General features: G+C 49.5%; 1 protein-coding gene across 1 annotated transcript in view; it reads left to right on the top strand.

The window, feature by feature from the left end:
• The window catches only part of C9H14orf132 (chromosome 9 C14orf132 homolog), a 60,269-nt gene that overhangs the window by 180 nt on the left and 47,713 nt on the right, over positions 1–12,376 (top strand). The window contains exon 2 of the mRNA XM_029952098.1: positions 1–119. Coding sequence (XP_029807958.1) covers positions 93–119 — 27 coding nt within the window. The 5' untranslated portion in view covers positions 1–92. The remainder of the gene's footprint in view (positions 120–12,376) is intronic.

Below are 12,376 nucleotides of genomic sequence, written 5' to 3'. Positions count from 1 at the left end.
GGGGCTGCGGAGGCCGGCGGCGCGGCGGGGTGCGGGGTGCCTGCTCGCGGCTCGGCAGCGAGGACTCCAGCGCGGACGGCCGCGGCGACACCATGGATCTGTCCTTTATGGCCGCGCAGGTAACGGGGCGCCTTCCCCGCACGCCCTGGGCTGCCAAGTTTGGGGAGGTTCGGGGCCGTGGGCTGGACGCGCCGGGAGGATTCCAGCCGGGCGGTGGCGCGCGCCGGGGATCCACGTCGCGATCCTTTGTCCCGAGCCGGGCGTCCCCACCGGGCTTTTCTGGTCGGAGGCGGCGAGCGCGGCGCCGGGGGTGGGGCTGGCCGTGCGCCCCGAGCGCTCCGCTCGACCTCTTTACAGATTGCGAGGGGCCGGGGGGCTGGGGGGGGTGCGAGTCGACCCCTCCCTGCCCATCCCCTCCCTGCCTTCCCGGCTCCAGACCCAGGCGGCGCAGCCCAGATCCGTGCGGCCCCGGGCGGGTGGGCAGCCTCTCTGTTCTCCGTTCCACATCTTCCCGAGGCGCAGATTTATCTGCAACTTGCCTGTGGCTTCGGGCACTACCCTCCCCGCCCCCATCTCACTTTCTCCCCTTTGAGTGGGGATCACAGCCCCTGTAGTCTGAGCAAGGCAGTGAGCCCCCCTCGGTGAGCAGCCAGGCGCGAGAGCTCAGCGATCATTGTATCTTTTTTTTTTTTTTTTTTTTTTTTTTTTTTTTTTTTTTTTTTTTTTTTGCTTTGTGCTGAGTCTGTAGCCATCAGTGCCCGACGCCACTATAACTCTTCCCGCGACGCAAAACAGGTTGCCAGTGGCAGGAAAAACCAGATGACCTCTCATCACTTGATCGCTTAATCCTTAACAAGGAGAGTCCCCTTGAGTTCTGATCGTTGGGTGATTTCTTAGTTTCTGCGGTCAGCCCTCTTGAGCCGGAACACAGGCAGACAGACCCCCGCTTTGGGGAGCCTCGGCTGGGGGCCTTTCCCGGGACCCAGTGCGGAGGGCAGTCTGGCTCCAGGGAAGGCCACATTTGGTCCCGGAGAGTAAATCCCAATGTCCCACATTCAGACCTTGCACCTTCTGGGAGTTGGCTTTGGGAGCCCAGAGGTGGGAAGGCCACCGAGGTTCTGTCTGTCCCCTGCGTGTGTGGTAAGGGTCCCACTTGCTGCTGTTTAATTTTCCAGGGAATGGATTTTAAGAGGACACTGGTGTTTCCCCCCAAATTTCACCCCAGTGGGGGCCTGTTGAAAAAATAACACCAAAGTCCAAGGTGTATGGATACAAGCCACCAGTAAGTCATGGAAGGACGCAGAACCCCCAGGATGGTTCCAGATTCCAGCTCTTGGCAGCCTCTTGTGTAGTTTTCCAAAATGCTCATGGCTGCTATCAGCAGCACTGTTTTTTGTTTTGTTTTGTTTTGTTTTTTGGGGGTTTTTTTTGCCTTACTTTCTGTCTCCTGTTCCTAAACTCATGTTTATAAATATTGTCACGTGGATATTATTTTAGACAGTGGTGACTTCAGCTACATGATAACTGAGGCGGTTTCACCAGATTTATTTCTAGGGGAGAGAGCAGCTCACACACATCTGTCCCTGCCTTCCCTCTCTGGCCCCCACCAAGCAGCTCCTGTCCCTGGTTACAAGATAAATCGATCCCTGCAAACCCAGGGGCTGGCTGGAGCGCCACCAGTTGCTATGGTAACTTGACAAAATAAACATTGGGCTTTTCACCATCTGGAGGCAGAGCCCGCACAGAGATTGGGTTCTTTACTCACTCTCTCTCTCTCTCTCTCTCTCTCTATTCTGTCTACTCTCACATTTTGTGTGGTTGGCGAATTCCTGACAACAGATACTTGGGTGTCATCATTTGCTCCATCTCTAGTCAGTTGCAAGGAACGGAAACATGATGTGCCCTCAGGTGGGCAGAGATGCTCAGGTTTGTTGACAACCCCCCCCCCACTTCGTGTGCTAGACGCTTCCACACTTTGGTGCAGTAAGTCCATTCAAGTCTGTGACACGGGCACTGTTATGCCCCCCGTTTACAGATCAGGATCCCAGACTTCAGCAGGATTCAGTAATTCACCTAGGGCACACCATTCTAAGGAGGAGAACTGGGTTTTAAATCCGGGTCTGAGTATTTGCACAGCTGCTGGGTTTTCCTCCTTGCCCCTATACTCTGAGAAAGACACGCTGTAAGGGACACGGACGCATGTTTAAAGAGGGGTCCTCTCTTCTGCTTTCTCCCAGGATGTGGTCTCTCTCGCCAGGGCGCGTTGCTTTCTGGGGTTGCTCTGCGCGTCTTATCCCCACGAGGGGGGACCTTCGACTCTCATCTGTGGCCCTTAGTGCCTGACATCCTTGAGTGCTCAGCAGGTGCCCGGATTGTGCAGTGACACCAAGCTGCTGTCCCCACACAGAAGCAGTGGGCAGTTTGACAGAGGAACGTTAGTGCCTCCATCTACTTGTTTGGCAAAAGCTGAGTACCTGCCTTGTGCCAAGCTTAGTGCCAGGCACTGGGGCCGAGGTGCTGGAGGCAGAGGGGCACGAGACGTAGATTTTCTTTCTGGATGCTTAGAGAGGACTGGGGAGATGATGACCACGCCGTTCCCAGCAAGCGGAATGGACCGGAGCTGGGTGGACCGAGGTACTTGGCACGTAGTAGGTCCTCAGCGGGTTTCTGTTAGATAATTGGATGGGGCGAGACAAGATGTATGTGCATGGAAAGATGAAGACAGGAAAACAGTGCGTTCAGGGTGTAGGATGCCCTCCTGGTGAGCACTTGGCGTCGTCAGGACTTTGAGGATGTGAGTTCTGACGGACTAGAACTGCAGATGGGGCTCCCCTGGTGGACTCTAGGCAGGGAGGCAGGAGGAGCGAGGACCAGGGTATATCCGAGACTCCTTTGGGGAGGGAGGGAGTAGGGGCCCACGCCACGCTGGGCAAGAGGGGCAAGAGCCCGGTCACAGACGTGCTGACCGTTGAGTGGGAAGTTCAATCAATCAGCGGGCAGTGGGAGCCATTGCAGGTTGTTCAGGAGGGAATGGCTTATAAGTGAACAGAGCTTCGGGCCAATCCCAGCTCCGGCAGAGCACAGAGGCAGGAGGCACCAGTGGAGCCGGAAGTACACACCTGCTTGATTAATCAACTGGAAGAAAAGAGATGCCTGTGACCCCAGAGCCCCTCCCCCTCCTCAATGCTGTGAAGTGTGAGTCCTGTTTGTGGGTTTATTTACTTATTCTTTAGAAAGAGTGTACGAGCAGGGGAGAGGGGCAGAGGGAGAGAGAGAGGGAGAGAGGGAGTCCTAAGCGCGCTCTGCACTCACAGGGCTCGATCTCACGACCCTGGGATCATGACCCGGAGACAAAATTAAGAGTCAGGTGCTCGACAGACTGAGCCCCCCAGGCCTCCTCTGTTTGTGGCTTTAAAGGGTCCACAGGATAAGCCTTTTCAGAAAGATTTGCTTCTCATCAGCTAAGTGTTATGAAGATGCCCCTCATGGACAGACAGGGTGGACAGCAGTTACCCAGTGACTGCTCTGACGTGGTGTGCCCTCCTGGTATGAGTTCATGGGGTCGTGTGTCAGGGCTTGAGAGAGGCTGTGGACACTGATGGCGTGAAGGCTCAGCTTGTGGACCCCTGAGCACCTCTAGGGCCCTTTCCTCCCCCTGGGCTATGCCCCAGTCCCACTCTCCACAATCCCAGGGTCCCCACACCCCCCTGGAGAATTGCACAGTAGACAGGAGCACCCATTTCTCTATGGTGGCCAAAAGGACAGGGCTGCCCAGACCCCCAGGGAGCTAGGGACCAGGGAATGACACAGGCTTTGAGGACTGAGCCCCAAATCTCCGCATCATTGGTGGGGTGGCCCTTCTCCAAAGATGGCCCTGTTCCCTTCCCTCCCCTCCATGTCAGAGGAGAGAATCTGATTCCCCTCCCCTTAAACCTGGGCTGACATCCGTGACATTCTTGACCAGGAGGATGCAGTGTGAGAGGGATTCTGGAGCCTCGGAGGTTAACTTTTAAGAAGACCATAGCTTCCGCCTTTGACTCCCAGGATTCGAGGAGGGACTGAAATTGAAGGAAGCTGCTGCCTGGGCAGAAATGGACAAGAGAGCCCAGGAGCGCTCTCACGCTGGGCTGTGAGGCCGTGTGGGACCAGCCCACCTGTGGCACAATAGCTCGGTCTGTATTTGTCTTGCGACGTCCCTACAGCGACTAGTCTAAACCCAGCAGTTCCCAGATGCTGCTGCCATGAGAATCCCCTGGGAGCTTTTAAGACCAGCTGCCCAGGCCCGGCCCCCAACACCCCCTCTCAAAGTCTCAGCTAGAAGGGGACATCGGGTTCCTCTGTCCATCCCCAGGCTGATTCCAGCCAGTGGCCACGGTTGGGTCTCGAAGCTGAAACTGCGCTTAGAGCTGTCTCCCTCTCCCTCCTTTGGATGGAACAAATCTGTGGCTCTCCGTCCTTTCCAGGTTATAAAAAGTCCTGTGGTCACTGGAAGGAAGTCACCTGAGGAGGGACTCAGCAGCTTAAAATAGTGAGACCCAGGAGCTTGCACCAAAATTGAGGTTCACCCTTCCTCCTGGCCACACCTGCCGTGGGTGGGAAACCTGTGGTCGGGTAGGTGGCTTTATTAGTCCCGCCGTATGGACAGGGAAGAAGTGGGGAGTGGGGGTGGGGGTGGGGGTCAGCCGACAGGCCGAGGAGCCTGGAGTGGAGCTCCGACCCCAGGGGCCACCGGCATGGGAGCAAACCACCGTGCTGGGGGGCTGGGGAAACCATCATGGATCGGTTTCAAGGAAACAGCGATTCCGAGGTACACGGAGTGTTGTGTTTACACATATATTTTTAAATTTATTTAAATTCAAGGCGGTTAACATACAGGGTTGCATTGGATTCAGGGGTAGAACCCAGTGATTTTGCGCTTACCTATGATACCCAGTGCTCATCCCAACAAGTGCCCCCTTTAATGCCTGTCACCCATTTAGCCCAGGCCCCCCACCACCCCTCCAGCAACCCTCAGTGTGTTCTAAGTATTTAAGAGTCTCTTGTGGCTTGCCTCCCTGTTTTTAAACAGGTTCTTCTAAAAAATTAATATTTATTTATTTTTGAGAGAGAGAGAGAGACAGAGTGTGAGTGAGGGAGGGGCAGAGACACACACACACACACACACACACACACATAACCCAAAGCAGACTCCAGGCTCCGAGCTGTCAGCACAGAGCCCGACGTGAGGCTCGAACTCGTGGTCCATGAGATCATGACCTGAGCCGAAGTTGGATGCTTAACCAACTGGGCCACCCAGGCGCCCCTGTGTTATTCCTAGGGCTGCCGTAACAAATAACCACAGAATGGCTTAAAACAGAAGTGTTATCTCCCCCAGTTCTGGAGGCTGGAAAACCCAAATCCAAGCAGTGCAGGGCAGGCGTCTGAAGACTGCAGGGGGGGATCCATCCCACGCCGCTCTCTGAGCCTTACGCTGTTGTCTGAAGTCCTCGGAGCTCTTGGCCAAAGACGCATCGCTCTCATCTCTGCATCTGTGTCCTGGGCACTCGCCCTTCGGATCTCTGTGTCTCTTCTCCGCTTCTTATCAAGACACTGGTACATTGGATTAGGGCCCACGCTGACGACCTCATTTTAACGTGATTACATCTGCAAAAACACTGGTTTGCAAGAAGGTCATGTTCACAAGGACAGGAGTTAGGGCTTCAATAGCCTATTTCTGGGGGTGGGAGGGGACACCGTTCAACCCACGACAGGTTCTGAAGACCCATGAAGAATAAGGATCTTGATTCTTGTGTGGGTGGTCACTGGTCTTAGAGGGACAGCGGACAGATGGCTTTTCTAAACCTCGGTTTCAGATTCTGTGAAATGGGTGCAAAATCGCCTTCCCCGTGGAACTGTTCATCTGGTCACTCAGCACATGTTTCCTGTGGGGAGGAGAGGGCCACAGGGCTGCCATGTGATCTGTGACACGGGGCAGGTAAATGCAGGTACCCTGGGAGCCCAGAGGAGGCCCCTAACCCAGAGGTCAGGGAATGAGGTTTGAACTGAGCTGTCTGAAGGCTGCCGGGTGTTAGGTGGGCTGAGAAGGAATGAGGACATTCCGGGCAGGAAGGATGGCATGCACGAGGGGGAATGGAATGGGGCTTGACATAGTGTCTCCTGTTGGGCGTGGGGATTACGAGTTGGGGCATTTGGTTGGGCTGCAGGCAGGTGGGGAAGAGTGGTCCCCGGGGCCAAGCAGGGGACCTTGTGCAGGTGGAGCAGAGCGGAGGGGGGGCTGCGGTGACCCAGAGAGTGGACAGCTGGCATCCCGCTCCTTCCTCCAGCCGTGCAGACACACAGGCCCAAGGCTGCAGGTTCTCATGGGTTTTCAAGAAAACCAAAAACTTGGATTTCTACATGTAGTCTGGGTTTTTAAATGTTGGCCACTAATTAAAAAATTTTAAGAAGCCGGGGGACCTGGGTGGCTCAGTGGGTTAAGCGTCTGCCTTTGGCTCAGGTCATGATCTCACAGTTCGCAGGTTTGAACCCCGAGCTGGGCTCTGTGCTGACAGCTCAGAGCCTGGAGCCTGCTTCGGATTCTGTGTCTCCCTCTCTCCCTGCCCCTCCCCTGCTCATGCTCTGTCTCCTTCTGTCTCTTAAATATAAGTGTTAAAAATAATTTTTTTAACATTTTTGATAAGCCAACCGACCATGATAGGAGTGGTTTCAGTTACTTATAGGTTATTATTTCAGTTACTTAGTGGCCTAAAGCAATCCTTTATTTTGCTCACAACTTTGTGGGATCAGAGCTTGGGAAGGACTTGGCAGTTTCTTCCTGCTCAGTGCCATCAGCTTGGGCAGCTCCGCCTGGAGTCAGGACCCGGCATTGCTTTTGCACACACGTCTGGCAACTCCACTCACCTTGACCCTTCTCTGCTCCTGGCATTTCGTCCTGCGGCTGCTTCTTCGGGCAGCGGGGCTTTCCTCCCAGCATGGCACTGCTTTCTCCCCATAACACGGGTTCCCGGGGTGAAGCTACAAAGCTTCTTGGAAGTCCCAAAAGGTCACCAACTCTGCGTTGGTTTGGCCAAGAAAGTCCTAAGGCCAGCGCGGATTTTAGCGGAGAGGGCACGGTCCGCCTCTCAACGCGGAGAACAGCGTGCACGTCCGGGAGGGACAGAAGGAACGGATATCTCTGGGGACTGGCCGCTGCCTGGGCCACACAGGACAGGGATGTGGACGGGGTCCACCCAGGGGCCACCCCTGCAATCGCCCTAGACGAGTCAGATGTGTGTAAAGCTGGATGAAACCTTGTGAGCTGCCATGGCCAAGAGAGAAGTAAATTACTATTAAGCAGGTGAGTCGTGACCTTATTCAGCCGAACTGTATGAAGTTGCTGACATCTGGCCATATTTTTTTCTTGATTTAAAACCACTTTTACTGAGCTATAACTGACATGCCACATTATATTAGTTTTAGGGGGAACCGTGATGATTCAATATATGTATATATTGTGAAATGATGACCACAGGAAGTTTGGTTACATCTTTAACCACACATGGTTACACTGTTTTCTTGCAACAGAATGTTTAAGACCTGCTTGGTTAGCAGCTTTCAAATACACGATATGGAATCGCTAACTGTACTCACCTGATGTATACACTATATGCCCAGGACTTCCTTGTTTCCTAACTGGAAGTTTGAAATAACTGTCACCACCTTCACCCAACTAGCCTCCCTCTGCCCCACGTACGGCAGCCGCCCATGGGAACTGTGTATTCATAAATTCAAGGTTTTTTTGTTTTGGTTTGGTTTGGTTTTTAGATTACTCATATACATGAGATCAAAAAGTGTTAATCTTTGTCTACATTATTTCACTTAGCACAATGCTCTCAAGGTCCGTGCAGGTGGTCACAAATGGCAAAATTGCTTTCTTTTATAGCTGGATAATATTCCAGAGCCACATGTTTAAAATGTAAAGAATTTTTTAAAATTTAAATTCAAGTTACCTAACACAGAGGGTAGTATTGGTTTCAGGAGTAGAATGTAGTGATTCATCGCTCACCTGTCACCCAGTGCTCATCCCAACAAGGGCTCCTTCCTGCCCATCACCCATTTAGCCCCTCCCCCCCCACCTCCCCTCTAGCCACCCCCCAGTTCTCTGTATTTAATCTTAGGCTTTGCCTCCCTCTCTGTTTCTATCTTATTTTTTCTTCCCTTTCCCTATTTTTATCTGTTTTGTTTCTTAAATTCCACATATGAGTGAAATCATATGATACTTGTCTTTCTCTGACTTATTTTGCGTAGTATAATATATTTTAGTCACATCATGTTCTTGCAATTGGCAAGATTTCCTTCTTTCCGGTGGCTCAGTAATATTCCTGTGTGTGTGTGTGTGTGTGTGTGTGTGTGTGTGTGTGTTGACATCTTTATCCATCTATCAGTGGATGGACATTTGGGCCGATGCAGCCTGTCTAGAAAATGTGTGGAGGTTCCCCCTGAAAAATTAAAAATAGATCTACCCTACGACCCAGCAATGGCACTACTAGGTTTTTATCCAAAGGATACAAAAATGCTAATTTGAAGGGGCACATGTACCCCAATCTCTATAGCTATTGTCAATAGCCAAATTATGTAAGCCCAAATGGCTGTTTTTGACCTGACAGTTTCATATAGTTCAGCCCAATAAGTAACTACCTGGTAAGACAGTAGGTTCTTGAGTTACGGAGGGAGGGTCGGAGGGAGTAGATGTGGGGAGGGGGACCAGCACCTGCTGGGGAGGTCTGAGGAGTGGAGACTTCCCCCCGCCTTCTCCCCCCAACTGGGCTTTTGGAACCTTGGCCTTGCTGGTGGGAAGACACAGTCACACCTGGAACAGTATGTTGACAGTGGGAGGGTCTTTCTGGAAGACAGTATGTGTGGTCCAATCAGAGCTGAGATGCTGATACATCTGCTGCCGGCTCCCCTCCCCCTGGACCTCACAGTTAATTTGCATTTTCATCATTTTTCGTGGAGGGGAAAAAATCCATTAAAAAATCCGGTTGTGTTGCAGAGGCTATCTGTTATCTCTTTTTTTTCCATAATATTTTATTGTCAAATTGTTTTCCATACAACACCCAGTGCTCTTCCCCTTAAGTGCCCTCCTCCATCACCACCACCTCTTTTCCCCCCTCCCCCTTCCCCTTCAACTTCTGTTATCTCTGGAAATGGCCGCGACAACACTCATGGGCTTGTGGTATCGTTCCAAAAGATCTGGAACACACCCGCAGAAATTCTCTCTGCCCAGGGGAACGCAGAACCTCCCAGAAAAATAGAATTCTAGGGAGTCCGGCAATCTGCTGCTTAGAGAATGTTTTCCCCAGTCAGTGGCTGCCTCTTCTCTCTAAAGCACGAATTATCATTTAAATACAAATTGTCTGTTATCTCAAATGTTTTTAACCGAAGGGCCTGTCTTATTGTACTTCAAGTTCTCATTTAAAAGATTTAAATATTTTATTATTCTAATTAGACCTGCTTCGCTAAGAGAGAACACAGCACTACATTTTTGCAGAGGTGTAATGAGCAGTGAAGGAAGAGTGAAAATACGTAGTACTTTTTGTAGACCAGATGTCTAGACAGCGTTTTAAGAGTCAAGACATTCCATCGACTTACAATAATTGTATGTCACAGAACTAAGAGAACGGGGGCATCTGGAGGTGGATCATAATCTCCAATTAAATATTTGAGTGCTTATGGAGCATCCACTGTGTGCTCAACCCTGTTCACCCTGCTTGGAGGGTCTGAACCCCAGCTCCTTCTACTCTGAAGCGATGGAGACCCACCTCCATTCACTCTGTCCCCATTCTGTCCCCCCAAAATACCTCTGTACCTTCTCATGACATCTGCCATTTGTCAAGTGCTTAGAGGGTGTGGTATAATACACAGAATCTCACTAAATCCTGTATGACAGCTCCATGGAATGGGCAGTTTTGAGATCCATTTTACAGATGAAGAAACTGAGGCTTAGGTACTACACACAGCTGATTACAAACCCAGATCTCTGTGCCATGTCAGCTTGCTTTTTAAATACAATCTCACAGTCTCTGCCTCCAGATTAGAGACTTTAAGCTGTTCATGTTTAATGTGATTCTTTACATGGTTGGGTTTAAATCTACTCTCTCACAGTTTTTCTTTGTTTCTTTCACCTCCTTTTTTTTTTTAACCTTTTTTTGGATTGAGAAATTTTTATTATTCCATATGATCTCTTTTGCTGGCTTATTTGTTATAACCGTTTTGCTGTTTTGGGTTGCTTTAGGATTTGCAGTGTAGATCATTAATGTATCACAGCCTGTCTACAAATGATAGCATGCCACTTCACATGTGGGGTGGGAACCTTATAACAAACACTTCTGTTCTCCCCTCTCAGCTGGTGTGTGTAATATTACACATTTCACTTCTGCACGTTATAAACATCACACTACATTATTATTTCTGTTAAAACTGAATTACCTTATTTTCTAAACATGTATTTATTTAATTTGAGAGAGGGAGACGGAGAGCATGAGTGGGAGAGGGGCAGAGAGGTGGGGGGGAAGAGAATCTTAAGCAGTCTCTGCTCTGGCAACATAGAGCCCAACCTGGGGCTCAAACTCACAAACTGTGAGATTATGACCTGAGCTGAGAGCAAGCGTCAGATGCTTAACTGACTGAGCCACCTCGGTGCCCCCAACTCAGTGGTCTTTTAAAGAGGTCTAAATAGTAAGAAGGAAGTCTTGTATATTTTCCTCTAAGGTTATTATTTCCAGTGCTTTTTGTTCCTTTGTATAGATCACAAATGTGGTATCATTTTCTTCCTGCCTAAAGGACTTTTACATTTTTAGTAGTGCGAAAGTGCTGGCAGTGAATTCTTTCAGCTTTTATATGTCTGGGGGGGAACACATCTTTTTTTTTTTTTTTTTTGGCTTTCAATTTTGAAAGTCAATTTCACTAGGCATAGAATTCCAGGTCGACAGTTTGTTTTTCATTAAAGATATTGTTCCACCCTCTGGCTGCTTGTGATGTTTCCACTGAGAATCTGCTGCCATTGGATTATGTCCCTCTGAACATGATGTGTCTTTTTTCCTTTGTCTGTTCTTACAGTTTTCTCCTTACTGATTTTGAGCATTTTGTGCATAATGTGCCTCAGTGTCGTTTTTTTCCATGTTTCTTCTGGTTAGGGTTTGGAAGCTTTCACATCTGTGGGTTTATACTTTTCATCACCTTGGGAAAGTCTTCTGCTGTTCTTTCTTTCCCTCCCCCCTCCAAGTTTTATCGAGATCTAGTTGGCATATACCATTGTGTAAGTTTTAGGGATCCAACCTGGTTACTTGATGTGTGTGTGTCTGTTGTAAAATGTTGACCATAGCCTTACCTTGCATAGTTACAATTCTTTTTTTCTTGTGATGCAAACTTTTAAGGTGTTTCTTAACCACTTTCAAATAGATAGCTATGGCCGCCATGCTGCACATTATGTCCCTAGAAATTACTTATCTTATAACTGGAAATCTGTACCTTTTGATTATCTTCATCCAACTCCTCCGCCCCCTGCCTCTGGCCACCACTGTTTTGATCTCTGTTTCTATGAGTTCAGTTGTTTTTAGATTCCACATAGAAGTGAGATCACACAGTATGTGTTTTTTCTTTCTGACTTACTTCATTCAGCGCAAAGCCCTCAGGGTTCATCCATGGTGGTGAAAATGGAAAGGTTTCATTCTTTCTTATGACTAAGTAGTATTCTGGTGTGTGTGTGTGTGTGTGTGTGTGTGTGTGTGTGTGTGTGTCTTTGTGTGACATCTTTATTCTTCCATCGATGGACACTCAGGTTGTTTCAGTGTGCTGCCTGTTGTAATAATGATGCAGTGAACACAGGGGTGCAGATACCGCTTGAGGACAGAGATTTCATTTTCTTGGGCTGTGTACCCAGCAGTGGGGTGCTGAATCATACGGCAGTCTTATTTTTTTATTTAATTTTTGAACCTCCATACTTTTTTCCATGGTGGTCGCACTGATTTTCATACCATCAACAGTGCATGAGGGTTCCTTCTTCTCCGTGTCCATGCCAACACTTGTTATTTTCTGTCTTCTTTCTTCTTGATAGCCATTCTGACAGGTGTGAGGTGACATCTCATTGTGTTCTTTTTAAATTTTTTTTTTTTGAGAGAAAGAACTTGAGGAGAAGAGCAGCAGGAGGAGGGAGAGAGAGAATCCCAAGCAGGCTCCAGGCTCTGAGCTGTCAGCACAGAGCCTGATGTGGGGCTCAGTTTCACAAACTGTGAGATCGTGACCTGAGATGAAATCAAGAGTCAGACGCTTAGGAGCCCCTGATGTGGGTTATATTTAAAAAAAAAATTTAAACGTTTATTTTTGAAAGACAGAGAAT

This window comes from Suricata suricatta, chromosome 9, assembly GCF_006229205.1.
Source record: "Suricata suricatta isolate VVHF042 chromosome 9, meerkat_22Aug2017_6uvM2_HiC, whole genome shotgun sequence".
NCBI classification, from domain to species: Eukaryota; Metazoa; Chordata; class Mammalia; order Carnivora; family Herpestidae; genus Suricata; species Suricata suricatta.
Note: the sequence above shows the minus strand (reverse complement) of the source record. Positions and strands in the feature narration are given on the sequence as shown.